Consider the following 13,987-nt stretch of genomic DNA (forward strand, 5'->3'; position numbering starts at 1 on the left):
TGGTGGTGATGGTGGTGATGGTGGTGGTGATGCTAGTGATGATGATAGTGGTGATGGTGGTGGTGATGGTGGTGATGCTAGTGATGATGATAGTGGTGATGGTGGTGGTGGTGGTGATGCTAGTGATGATGATAGTGGTGATGATGGTGGTGATGGTGATGGTGGTGGTGGTGAATCCCGGTGAACCCGTGTGACCCCCGTGTGACCCCCGTCTGACCCCCGTCTGACCTCAGTGTGAGCCCCGTCTCACCCCCGTCTGACCCCTGTATGACCCCGGGGTGAATCCCAGTGAGCCTGTGCGACCCCGCGTGACCCCCGTCTGACCCCGCTTCTGACCCCACGGTGACCCCACATGACCCCGCGTGACCCCCGCGTGAACCCCAGTGACCCCGCCGACCTGGAAGGGCACCAGGATGTTGATGGAGTCCTCCGACGCGTCTCATCAAGGTGTGGCGCAGGTAACGAGGCACCCAGATCTTGGGGCGCTCTGGACACGGGGGGGGGGGGGGCGGGGGGGGGGCGGGGGGGGAGGGGGGGGGAGGGGGGGGGGGACACGGGGGGGCACGGGAGGGGGGGAGGGGGGGGGACACGGGGGGGACACGGGGGGGGGACACGACGCGTCTCATCAAGGTGTGGCGCAGATATCGAGGCATCCAGATCTTGGGGCGCTCTGGGACACGGGGGGGGGGGGGGACATGGGGGGGGGGGCACGGGGGGGGGGACACGGGGGGGGGGGACACGGGGGGGGGGACACGGGGGGGGGGACACGGGGGGGGCACGGGAGGGGGAGGGGGGGAGGCACGGGGGGGGACACGGGGGGGGGGACACGACGCGTCTCATCAAGGTGTGGCGCAGATATCGAGGCATCCAGATCTTGGGGCGCTCTGGGACACGGGGGGGGGGGGGACATGGGGGGGGGGGCACGGGGGGGGGGGACACGGGGGGGGGGGACACGGGGGGGGGGACACGGGGGGGGGGACACGGGGGGGGCACGGGAGGGGGAGGGGGGGAGGCACGGGGGGGACACGGGGGGGGGGACACGACGCGTCTCATCAAGGTGTGGCGCAGATATCGAGGCATCCAGATCTTGGGGCGCTCTGGGACACGGGGGGGGGGGGGACATGGGGGGGGGGGCACGGGGGGGGGGACACGGGGGGGGGGGACACGGGGGGGGCACGGGAGGGGGAGGGGGGGAGGCACGGGGGGACACGGGGGGGGGGGACACGACGCGTCTCATCAAGGTGTGGCGCAGATATCGAGGCACCCAGATCTTGGGGCGCTCTGGGACACGGGGGGGGGGGGGGGACACGGGGGGGGGGGCACGGAGGGGGGGTGAGCATCAGTGTGTCACTCACCAGAGAGGGTGAGCATCAGTGTGCCACTCACCCCCAGAGAGGGTGAGCATCAGTGTGCCACTCACCAGAGAGGGTGAGCATCAGTGTGCCACTCACCCCCAGAGAGGGTGAGCGTCAGTGTGCCACTCACCCCCAGAGAGGGTGAGCGTCAGTGTGCCACTCACCCCAGAGAGGGTGAGCGTCAGTGTGCCACTCACCCCCAGAGAGGGTGAGCATCAGTGTGCCACTCACCCCCAGAGAGGGTGAGCGTCAGTGTGCCACTCACCCCCAGAGAGGGGTGAGCGTCAGTGTGCCACTCACCCCCAGAGAGGGTGAGCGTCAGTGTGCCACTCACCCCCAGAGAGGGTGAGCGTCAGTGTGCCACTCACCCCCAGAGAGGGTGAGCATCAGTGTGCCACTCACCCCCAGAGAGGGTGAGCGTCAGTGTGCCACTCACCCCCAGAGAGGGTGAGCGTCAGTGTGCCACTCACCCCCAGAGAGGGTGAGCATCAGTGTGCCACTCACCCCCAGAGAGGGTGAGCGTCAGTGTGCCACTCACCCCCAGAGAGGGTGAGCATCAGTGTGCCACTCACCCCCAGAGAGGGTGAGCATCAGTGTGCCACTCACCCCCAGAGAGGGTGAGCATCAGTGTGCCACTCACCCCCAGAGAGGGTGAGCGTCAGTGTGCCACTCACCCCCAGAGAGGGTGAGCATCAGTGTGCCACTCACCCCCCAGAGAGGGTGAGCGTCAGTGTGTCACTCACCCCCAGAGAGGGTGAGCGTCAGTGTGCCACTCACCCCCAGAGAGGGTGAGCATCAGTGTGCCACTCACCCCCAGAGAGGGTGAGCGTCAGTGTGCCACTCACCAGAGAGGGTGAGCGTCAGTGTGCCACTCACCCCCAGAGAGGGTGAGCATCAGTGTGCCACTCACCCCCAGAGAGGGTGAGCGTCAGTGTGCCACTCACCAGAGAGGGTGAGCGTCAGTGTGCCACTCACCAGAGAGGGTGAGCATCAGTGTGTCACTCACCCCCAGAGAGGGTGAGCATCAGTGTGTCACTCACCCCCAGAGAGGGTGAGCATCAGTGTGTCACTCACCCCCAGAGAGGGTGAGCATCAGTGTGCCACTCACCAGAGAGGGTGAGCGTCAGTGTGCCACTCACCCCCAGAGAGGGTGAGCATCAGTGTGCCACTCACCAGAGAGGGTGAGCATCAGTGTGTCACTCACCAGAGAGGGTGAGCATCAGTGTGTCACTCACCAGAGAGGGTGAGCATCAGTGTGTCACTCACCAGAGAGGGTGAGCATCAGTGTGTCACTCACCCCCAGAGAGGGTGAGCATCAGTGTGCCACTCACCCCCAGAGAGGGTGAGCGTCAGTGTGCCACTCACCAGAGAGGGTGAGCATCAGTGTGCCACTCACCCCCCAGAGAGGGTGAGCATCAGTGTGCCACTCACCCCCAGAGAGGGTGAGCATCAGTGTGCCACTCACCCCCAGAGAGGGTGAGCATCAGTGTGCCACTCACCCCCAGAGAGGGTGAGCATCAGTGTGCCACTCACCAGAGAGGGTGAGCGTCAGTGTGCCACTCACCCCCAGAGAGGGTGAGCGTCAGTGTGCCACTCACCCCCAGAGAGGGTGAGCATCAGTGTGCCACTCACCCCCAGAGAGGGTGAGCGTCAGTGTGCCACTCACCAGAGAGGGTGAGCGTCAGTGTGCCACTCACCAGAGAGGGTGAGCGTCAGTGTGCCACTCACCCCCAGAGAGGGGTGAGCATCAGTGTGCCACTCACCCCCAGAGAGGGTGAGCGTCAGTGTGTCACTCACCCCCAGAGAGGGTGAGCATCAGTGTGTCACTCACCAGAGAGGGTGAGCATCAGTGTGTCACTCACCCCCAGAGAGGGTGAGCATCAGTGTGTCACTCACCAAAGAGGGTGAGCATCAGTGTGTCACTCACCCCCAGAGAGGGTGAGCATCAGTGTGTCACTCACCCCCAGAGAGGGTGAGCATCAGTGTGTCACTCACCAGAGAGGGTGAGCGTCAGTGTGCCACTCACCCCCAGAGAGGGTGAGCATCAGTGTGCCACTCACCCCCAGAGAGGGTGAGCATCAGTGTGTCACTCACCCCAGAGAGGGTGAGCATCAGTGTGTCACTCACCCCCAGAGAGGGTGAGCATCAGTGTGTCACTCACCAGAGAGGGTGAGCATCAGTGTGCCACTCACCCCCAGAGAGGGTGAGCATCAGTGTGTCACTCACCCCCAGAGAGGGTGAGCATCAGTGTGTCACTCACCCCCAGAGAGGGTGAGCATCAGTGTGTCACTCACCAGAGAGGGTGAGCGTCAGTGTGCCACTCACCCCCAGAGAGGGTGAGCATCAGTGTGTCACTCACCCCCAGAGAGGGTGAGCATCAGTGTGTCACTCACCCCCAGAGAGGGTGAGCATCAGTGTGCCACTCACCCCCAGAGAGGGTGAGCATCAGTGTGCCACTCACCCCCAGAGAGGGTGAGCATCAGTGTGTCACTCACCCCCAGAGAGGGTGAGCATCAGTGTGCCACTCACCCCCAGAGAGGGTGAGCATCAGTGTGCCACTCACCCCCAGAGAGGGTGAGCATCAGTGTGTCACTCACCCCCAGAGAGGGTGAGCATCAGTGTGCCACTCACCCCCAGAGAGGGTGAGCATCAGTGTGTCACTCACCAGAGAGGGTGAGCGTCAGTGTGCCACTCACCAGAGAGGGTGAGCGTCAGTGTGTCACTCACTCCCAGAGAGGGTGAGCGTCAGTGTGCCACTCACCAGAGAGGGTGAGCATCAGTGATGTCACTCACCAGAGAGGGTGAGCGTCAGTGTGTCACTCACCCCCAGAGAGGGTGAGCATCAGTGTGTCACTCACCAGAGAGGGTGAGCGTCAGTGTGCCACTCACCCCCAGAGAGGGTGAGCATCAGTGTGTCACTCACCCCCAGAGAGGGTGAGCATCAGTGTGTCACTCACCCCCAGAGAGGGTGAGCATCAGTGTGCCACTCACCAGAGAGGGTGAGCATCAGTGTGCCACTCACCCCCAGAGAGGGTGAGCATCAGTGTGCCACTCACCCCCAGAGAGGGTGAGCGTCAGTGTGCCACTCACCCCCAGAGAGGGTGAGCGTCAGTGTGCCACTCACCAGAGAGGGTGAGCGTCAGTGTGCCACTCACCCCCAGAGAGGGTGAGCATCAGTGTGCCACTCACCCCCAGAGAGGGTGAGCATCAGTGTGCCACTCACCAGAGAGGGTGAGCATCAGTGTGCCACTCACCCCCAGAGAGGGTGAGCATCAGTGTGTCACTCACCCCCAGAGAGGGTGAGCATCAGTGCGCCACTCACCCCCAGAGAGGGTGAGCGTCAGTGTGCCACTCACCCCCAGAGAGGGTGAGCGTCAGTGTGCCACTCACCCCCAGAGAGGGTGAGCGTCAGTGTGCCACTCACCCCCAGAGAGGGTGAGCGTCAGTGTGCCACTCACCCCCAGAGAGGGTGAGCGTCAGTGTGCCACTCACCCCCAGAGAGGGTGAGCGTCAGTGTGCCACTCACCCCCAGAGAGGGTGAGCGTCAGTGTGCCACTCACCCCCCAGAGAGGGTGAGCATCAGTGTGCCACTCACCCCCAGAGAGGGTGAGCGTCAGTGTGCCACTCACCCCCAGAGAGGGTGAGCATCAGTGTGCCACTCACCCATGATCTCCCTCACCACGAGGGGTCCCACGTGGCTGTGCGCGCTGTGCCCGGCACGGTTCACCGCCGACACGCGGAACAGGAGACGCGAGCCGGTGGACAGCCCCGAGACACGGAGACACGGCAGGGGACACGGGGACGGAGACACGGACACCCACGTCTCCTCTGGAGACACGGGGAGACACACGGGGAGACACACGGAGTGAGACACGGAGACACGGCAGGGGACACGGGGACGGAGACACGGACACCCACGTCTCCTCTGTCGGAGAGAGACACACGGAGAGACACACGGAGTGAGACACGCAGAGACACACGGAGTGAGACACGCGGAGACACGGAGACACGGCAGGGGACACGGGGACGGAGACACGGACACCCACGTCTCCTCTGTCGGAGAGAGACACACGGAGAGACACACGGAGTGAGACACGCAGAGACACACGGAGTGAGACACGCGGAGACACGGAGACACGGCAGGGGACACGGGGACGGAGACACGGACACCCACGTCTCCTCTGTCGGAGAGAGACACACGGAGTGAGACACGGAGTGAGACACGGAGTGAGACACACGGAGACACGGAGACACGGCAGGGGACACGGGGACGGAGACACGGACACCCACGTCTCCTCTGTCGGAGAAAGACACACGGAGTGAGACACGGAGTGAGACACGGAGTGAGACGCACGGAGACACGGAGACACGGCAGGGGACACGGGGACGGAGACACGGACACCCACGTCTCCTCTGGAGACACGGGGAGACACACGGAGTGAGACACGCAGAGACACACGGAGACACGGAGACACGGCAGGGGACACGGGGACGGAGACACGGACACCCACGTCTCCTCTGGAGACACGGGGAGACACACGGAGTGAGACACGCAGAGACACACGGAGTGAGACACGGGGAGACACACGGAGTGAGACACGCGGAGACACGGAGACACGGCAGGGGACACGGGGACGGAGACACGGACACCCATGTCTCCTCTGTCGGAGAGAGACACACGGGGAGACACACGGAGACACGGGGAGAGACACAGAGAGACACACGGGGAGAGACACAGAGAGACACACGGAGTGAGACACGGCAGGGGACACGGGGACGGAGACACGGAGACCCACGTCTCCTCTGGAAACACGGGGAGACACACGGAGTGAGACACACGGAGTGAGACACACGGAGACACAAGGAGAGAGACACATTGAGAGACACACGGAGAGACACGGAGTGAGACACGCGGAGACACACGGAGTGAGACACGGGGAGACACACGGAGACACGGAGACACGGAGACACGGCAGGGGACACGGGGACGGAGACACGGGGACCCACGTCTCCTCTGGAGACACGGGGAGACACACGGAGTGAGACACGCAGAGACACACGGAGTGAGACACGGGGAGACACACGGAGACACGGAGACACGGAGACACGGCAGGGGACACGGGGACGGAGACACGGAGACCCACGTCTCCTCTGGAGACACGGGGAGACACACGGAGTGAGACACGGGGAGACACACGGAGTGAGACACGGGGAGACACACGGAGTGAGACACGGGGAGACACACGGAGACACGGAGACACGGAGACACGGCAGGGGACACGGGGACGGAGACACGGACACCCACGTCTCCTCTGGAGACACGGGGAGACACACGGAGTGAGACACGGGGAGACACACGGAGTGAGACACGGGGAGACACACGGAGACACGGAGACACGGCAGGGGACACGGGGACGGAGACACGGACACCCACGTCTCCTCTGTCGGGAGAGACACGCGGAGACACACGGAGTGAGACACGGGGAGACACGGGGAGACACACGGAGTGAGACACGCGGAGACACGGAGACACGGCAGGGGACACGGGGACGGAGACACGGGGACCCACGTCTCCTCTGGAGACACGGGGAGACACACGGAGAGAGACACACGAAGACACACGGAGTGAGACACATTGAGAGACACACGGAGAGACACGGAGTGAGACACACGGAGAGAGACACGGAGACACATGGGGAGACACACGGAGATAGACACACGGGGAGACACGGAGACACGGAGAGAGACACACGGAGAGAGACACACGGAGAGAGACACGGAGAGACACACGCAGAGACACACGCAGAGACACACGGAGTGAGACACGCGGAGACACGGAGACACGGCAGGGGACACGGGGACGGAGACACGGAGACCCACGTCTCCTCTGGAGACACGGGGAGACACACGGAGTGAGACACACGGAGTGAGACACACGGAGACACAAGGAGAGAGACACATTGAGAGACACACGGAGAGACACGGAGTGAGACACACGGAGAGAGACACGGAGACACATGGGGAGACACACGGAGATAGACACACGAGGAGACACGGAGACACGGAGAGAGACACACGGACTGAGACACGGGGAGACGCACGGAGTGAGACACGGGGAGACACACGGAGACACGGAGACACGGCAGGGGACACGGGGACGGAGACACGGGGACCCACGTCTCCTCTGGAGAGAGACACGGAGTGAGACACACGGAGTGAGACACGGGGAGACACACGGAGTGAGACACACGGAGTGAGACACGGAGAGAGACACACGGAGTGAGACACGGAGACACGGCAGGGGACACGGGGTCGGAGACACGGACACCCACGTCTCCTCTGTAGAGAGACACGGAGAGAGACACGGAGAGAGACAGTGTCAGTGTGTGTGTCTGTGTGTGTGTGTCACTGTGTGTGTGTCACTCTGTGTGTGTGTCACTGTGTCAGTGTGTGTGTGTGTCAGTGTGTCACTGTGTAAGTGTGTGTGTCACTGTGTCAGTGTGTGTGTCACTGTGTCAGTGTGTGTGTCAGTGTGTGTGTCACTGTGTGTGTGTCAGTGTGTGTGTCACTGTGTCAGTGTGTGTGTCACTGTGTGTGTGTCAGTGTGTGTGTCACTGTGTCAGTGTGTGTGTCACTGTGTGTGTGTCAGTGTGTGTGTCACTGTGTCACTGTGTCTGTGTGTGTGTCACTGTGTGTGTGTCAGTGTGTGTGTCACTGTGTCAGTGTGTGTGTCACTGTGTGTGTGTCAGTGTGTGTGTCACTGTGTCAGTGTGTGTGTCAGTGTGTGTGTCACTGTGTCACTGTGTCAGTGTGTGTGTCACTGTGTCAGTGTGTGTGTCAGTGTCACTGTGTCAGTGTGTCAGTGTGTGTGTCAGTGTGTGTGTCACTGTGTCACTGTGTGTGTGTCAGTGTGTGTGTCAGTGTGTCACTGTGTCACTGTGTGTGTGTCACTGTGTGTGTCACCCACCCCCCTCTGCACGGTACTCGAGGCAGTACCCGTCGAGGCCCCCACCCCCGACCCTCTCTGTGTGTGTCAGTGTGTGTGTCAGTGTGTCAGTGTGTGTGTGTGTCAGTGTGTGTGTCACTGTGTCACTGTGTGTGTGTCACTGTGTCAGTGTGTCACTGTGTCACTGTGTGTGTCACCCACCCCCCTCTGCACGATACTCGAGGCAGTACCCGTCGAGGCCCCCCCCCCCGATCCTCTCTGTGTGTGTCAGTGTGTGTGTCACTGTGTGTGTCACTGTGTCACTGTGTCAGTGTGTGTGTCAGTGTGTCACTGTGTCACTGTGTGTGTGTCACTGTGTCACTGTGTGTGTCAGTGAGTGTGTCACCCACCCCCCTCTGCACGGTACTCGAGGCAGTACCCGTCGAGGCCCCCCCCCCCCGACCCTCTCTGTGTGTGTCAGTGTGTGTGTCACTGTGTGTGTCACTGTGTCACTGTGTCAGTGTGTGTGTCACTGTGTCACTGTGTGTGTCACTGTGTGTGTCACTGTGTCACTGTGTCAGTGTGTCAGTGTGTGTGTCACTGTGTGTGTCACTGTGTCACTGTGTCAGTGTGTGTGTCACTGTGTCACTGTGTCAGTGTGTGTGTCAGTGTGTCACTGTGTGTGTCACTGTGTCACTGTGTCAGTGTGTGTGTCACTGTGTCAGTGTGTGTGTCACTGTGTCACTGTGTGTGTCACCCACCCCCCTCTGCACGGTACTCGAGGCAGTACCCGTCGAGGCCCCCCCCCCCGACCCTCTCTGTGTGTGTCAGTGTGTGTGTCACTGTGTGTGTCACTGTGTCACTGTGTCAGTGTGTGTGTCACTGTGTCACTGTGTCAGTGTGTGTGTCACTGTGTCAGTGTGTGTGTCACTGTGTCACTGTGTGTGTCACCCACCCCCCTCTGCACGGTACTCGAGGCAGTACCCGTCGAGGCCCCCCCCCCCGACCCTCTCTGTGTGTGTCAGTGTGTCAGTGTGTGTGTCAGTGTGTGTGTCAGTGTGTCAGTGTGTGTGTCACTGTGTCAGTGTGTGTGTCACTGTGTCAGTGTGTGTGTCACTGTGTGTATCACCCACCCCCCCTCTGCACGGTACTCGAGGCAGTACCCGTCGAGGCCCCCCCCCCCCGACCCTCTCTGTGTCAGTGTGTGTGTCAGTGTGTGTGTCACTGTGTCAGTGTGTGTGTCACTGTGTCAGTGTGTGTGTCACTGTGTGTGTCACCCACCCCCCTCTGCACGGTACTCGAGGCAGTACCCGTCGAGGCCCCCCCCCCCCGACCCTCTCTGTGTCAGTGTGTGTGTCACTGTGTCAGTGTGTGTGTCACTGTGTCAGTGTGTGTGTCACTGTGTCAGTGTGTGTGTCACCCACCCCCCTCTGCACGGTACTCGAGGCAGTACCCGTCGAGGCCCCCCCCCCCCGACCCTCTCTGTGTCAGTGTGTGTGTCACTGTGTCAGTGTGTGTGTCACTGTGTCAGTGTGTGTGTCACTGTGTCAGTGTGTGTGTCACCCACCCCCCTCTGCACGGTACTCGAGGCAGTACCCGTCGAGGCCCCCCCCCCCCGACCCTCTCTGGGGCTCTCCACTTGAGGGTCACGGTCGAGTCGGTCACCTCCTCCACCGTCACGTGACTCGGTGGGCCTGGGGGGGCTGGGGGGGGGAGGGATGGGGGGAGGGGGGAGGGGGGAGAGGGGGGAGAGGGGGGGAGAGGGGGGGGGGGGGGAGAGGAGGGGTGGGGGAGAGGGGGGGTGGGGGGGAGAGGGGGGGGAGAGGGGGGGGAGGGGGGGGGAGAGAGGGAGATGGGGGAGAGAGGGGGAAAAAGGGGGGGAGAGGAGGGGAGAGAGGGGGGAGAGAGGGGGTAAGGGGGGGGGAGGGGGGAGAGGGGGGAGGGGCGGAGAGGGGGGAGAGGGGGGGTAAGGGGGGGAGGGGGGAGAGGGGGGGTGGGGGGAGAGGGGGGAGAGAGGGGAGGGGGCGAGCGAGGGTTTTGGGGGGAGGGAGAAGAGGGAGGGGAGATGGGGGGGGGGTCACAGGGAGCCACGGGGGGGGGGGGTCACGGTGGGTTATTTGGTCACGTGGGTGTTGTGGTGTAGGTGGTATTGGTGGTTGTGGGTGTTGTGGTGGTTGTGGGTGTTGTGGGTGTTGTGGTGTAGGTGTTGTGGTGGTTGTGGGTGTTGTGGTGTAGGTGTTGTGGGTGTTGTAGGTGTTGTGGTGGTTGTGGGTGTTGTGGTGTAGGTGTTGTAGGTGTTGTGGTGGTTGTGGGTGTTGTGGTGTAGGTGTTGTGGTGGTTGTGGGTGTTGTGGTGTAGGTGTTGTAGGTGCTGTGGGGTGTTGTGGGTGTTGTGGGTGTTGTGGTGTAGGTGTTGTAGGTGTTGTGGTGGTTGTGGGTGTTGTGGTGTAGGTGTTGTAGGTGTTGTGGGTGTTGTGGTGTAGGTGTTGTGGTGGTTGTGGGTGTTGTGGTGTAGGTGTTGTGGGTGTTGGTGGTGGTGTAGGTGGTATTGGCGGTGTAGTTGTTGTAGTTGTTGTGTCCGCCCGTCTCTCACCCAGCGGCACGAAGGTCCGGGAGGGCTCGCCGGGCCGCGAGGTGCCCACGGGGTTGACGGCGCACGCCCGGATCTCGTAAGCGACCCCCTCCACCATGCGCCCGCAGCGCTATGGTCGACTCGGCCCAAGGACGGACGTTCAGTTTCATCCAGCGACGACTCGACACCTTCTTACGCTCCACCACGTAGCCTGCGGTGAGGTGGTGGTGAGGTGGTGGTGGTGAGGTGGTGAGGGGTGAGGTGGTGAGGAGAGAAGGGCAGGCGCGCGCTAAAGCCGCCGCGCTCACTAGCGTCCACTCAGTCATCCACTCAGTCACCCACTCAACCACCTACCTACTCACCCGCTCAGTCACCCACTCAACCACCCACCTACTCACCCACTCAGTCACCCACTCAACCACCCACCCACTCAACCACCCACCCACTCAACCACCCACTCAACCACCCACCCACTCAACCACCCACTCACCCACTCACCCCCTCACCCCCCCACCCCACTCACCGCCCACTCACTCACCTCCCCCCCCACCACTCACCCCCACCCCCCCCCCCCCACCCACCCACTCACCCACTCACCCACTCAACCACCCACCCACTCAACCACCCACTCAACCACCCACCCACTCAACCACCCACCACTCACCCACCCACCCACCCCCCCCACTCACCCACCCCCCCCACTCACCGCCCACTCACTCACCTCCCCCCCCACCACTCACCCCCCCCCCACCCCCCCACCCACCCACTCACCCACTCACCCCCTCACCCCCCCCCCCCCACTCACCGCCCCACTCACTCACCTCCCCCCCCATCACTCAACCCCCCCCCACCCCCCCACTCACCGCCCACTCACTCACCTCCCCCCCCCACCACTCACCCCCACCCCCACCCCCCCCCACTCACCCACTCAACCACCCACCTACTCACCCACTCAGTCACCCACTCAACCACCCACCTACTCACCCACTCAGTCACCCACTCAACCACCCACCTACTCACCCACTCAGTCACCCACTCAACCACCCACCTACTCACGCACTCAGTCACCCACTCAACCACCCACCCACTCAACCACCCACCCACTCAACCACCCACTCAACCACCCACCCACTCAACCACCCACTCACCCACTCACCCCCTCACCCCCCCACCCCACTCACCGCCCACTCACTCACCTCCCCCCCCACCCCCCCCACCCCCCCCACTCACCGCCCACTCACTCACCTCCCCCCCCACCACTCACCCCCCACCCCCCCCACCCCCCCCCTCACCCCCCCCCCACCCACCCACTCACCCACTCAACCACCCACCCACCCACTCAACCACCCCCCCCACCCCCCCACCACTCACCCCCCCACTCACCCAGCAGGGCGGCCCCCCCGTTGTAGAGGGGGGGCTCCCACGTGGCCGTGCAGACGTCATCACCCACGTCACTGATGGTGGGGGCCGAGGGGGGGTCCGGGATGTCTACACAACAACAACAACATCAACAACAACATTAACAACAACATTAACATCAACAACAACATCAACAACAACATCAACAACATTAACAACAACATTAACATCAACAACAACAACATCAACAACATTAACAACATCAACAACATTAACATTAACAACATCAACAACAACAACATCAACAACATTAACAACAACATCAACAACAACATTAACAACATCAACAACAACATTAACAACATCAACACCAACATTAACAACAACATTAACAACTACAACATTAACAACAACGACATGAACATCAACAACAACAACTACAACAACCGCAACAACAACATTAACCACGACAGCAGCAACCATGATCACTTTCAACGTTGTGAGTGTTACTGATGGTGGTGATGGTGGTGGTGATGGTGGTGGTGATGGTGGTGGTGATGGTGATGGTGGTGATGGTGGTGGTGATGGTGATGGTGGTGGTGATGGTGGTGGTGATGGTGGTGGTGATGGTGATGGTGGTGATGGTGGTGGTGATGGTGATGGTGGTGATGGTGGTGGTGATGGTGGTGGTGATGGTGGTGGTGATGGTGATGGTGGTGGTGATGGTGGTGGTGATGGTGATGGTGGTGATGGTGGTGGTGATGGTGGTGGTGATGGTGATGGTGGTGGTGATGGTGGTGATGGTGGTGGTGATGGTGATGGTGGTGATGGTGGTGGTGATGGTGGTGATGATGATGGTGGTGGTGGTGATGGTGGTGGTGATGGTGATGGTGGTGATGGTGGTGGTGATGGTGGTGATGATGGTGGTGGTGGTGATGGTGGTGGTGATGGTGGTGATGATGGTGGTGGTGGTGATGGTGGTGGTGGTGGTGATGGTGATGGTGGTGGTGATGGTGGTGATGGTGGTGATGGTGGTGATGGTGGTGGTGATGGTGGTGATGGTGGTGATGGTGGTGGTGATGGTGGTGATGGTGGTGGTGATGGTGGTGGTGATGGTGGTGATGGTGGTGATGGTGGTGATGGTGGTGGTGATGGTGGTGATGATGGTGGTGGTGGTGATGGTGGTGGTGGTGGTGATGGTGATGGTGGTGGTGATGGTGATGGTGGTGGTGATGGTGGTGATGGTGGTGGTGATGGTGGTGATGATGGTGGTGATGGTGGTGATGGTGGTGATGGGGGTGGTGATGGTGGTGGTGATGGTGGTGGTGATGGTGATGGTGGTGATGGTGGTGGTGATGGTGGTGATGATGGTGGTGGTGGTGATGGTGGTGGTGATGGTGGTGATGATGGTGGTGGTGGTGATGGTGGTGGTGGTGGTGATGGTGATGGTGGTGGTGATGGTGGTGATGGTGGTGATGGTGGTGATGGTGGTGGTGATGGTGGTGATGGTGGTGATGGTGGTGGTGATGGTGGTGATGGTGGTGGTGATGGTGGTGGTGATGGTGGTGATGGTGGTGATGGTGGTGATGGTGGTGGTGATGGTGGTGATGATGGTGGTGGTGGTGATGGTGGTGGTGGTGGTGATGGTGATGGTGGTGGTGATGGTGGTGGTGGTGATGGTGGTGGTGGTGGTGATGGTGGTGGTGGTGATGGTGGTGGTGATGGTGATGGTGGTGATGGTGGTGGTGATGGTGGTGATGATGGTGGTGGTGGTGAT

The 13,987-nt window shown here is 61.6% G+C and overlaps 1 protein-coding gene across 1 annotated transcript in view; it reads right to left on the minus strand.

Moving 5' to 3' along the window:
• Nucleotides 1-250: 250 nt before the first annotated feature.
• Nucleotides 251-13,987, minus strand: part of LOC144955686 (myosin-binding protein C, fast-type-like) — a gene marked incomplete at both ends in the record, with an annotated part of 34,893 nt that continues 21,156 nt past the window's right edge. The window contains 8 exon segments of the mRNA XM_078885838.1: nt 251-427; nt 429-487; nt 5,019-5,183; nt 9,705-9,762; nt 9,901-9,983; nt 10,873-10,981; nt 10,983-11,062; nt 12,235-12,339. Of these exon segments, the coding sequence (XP_078741964.1) occupies nt 251-427; nt 429-487; nt 5,019-5,183; nt 9,705-9,762; nt 9,901-9,983; nt 10,873-10,981; nt 10,983-11,062; nt 12,235-12,339 (836 nt within the window).

Source organism: Lampetra fluviatilis, unplaced genomic scaffold, assembly GCF_964198595.1.
Source record: "Lampetra fluviatilis unplaced genomic scaffold, kcLamFluv1.1 SCAFFOLD_986, whole genome shotgun sequence".
Lineage (NCBI taxonomy): Eukaryota > Metazoa > Chordata > Hyperoartia > Petromyzontiformes > Petromyzontidae > Lampetra > Lampetra fluviatilis.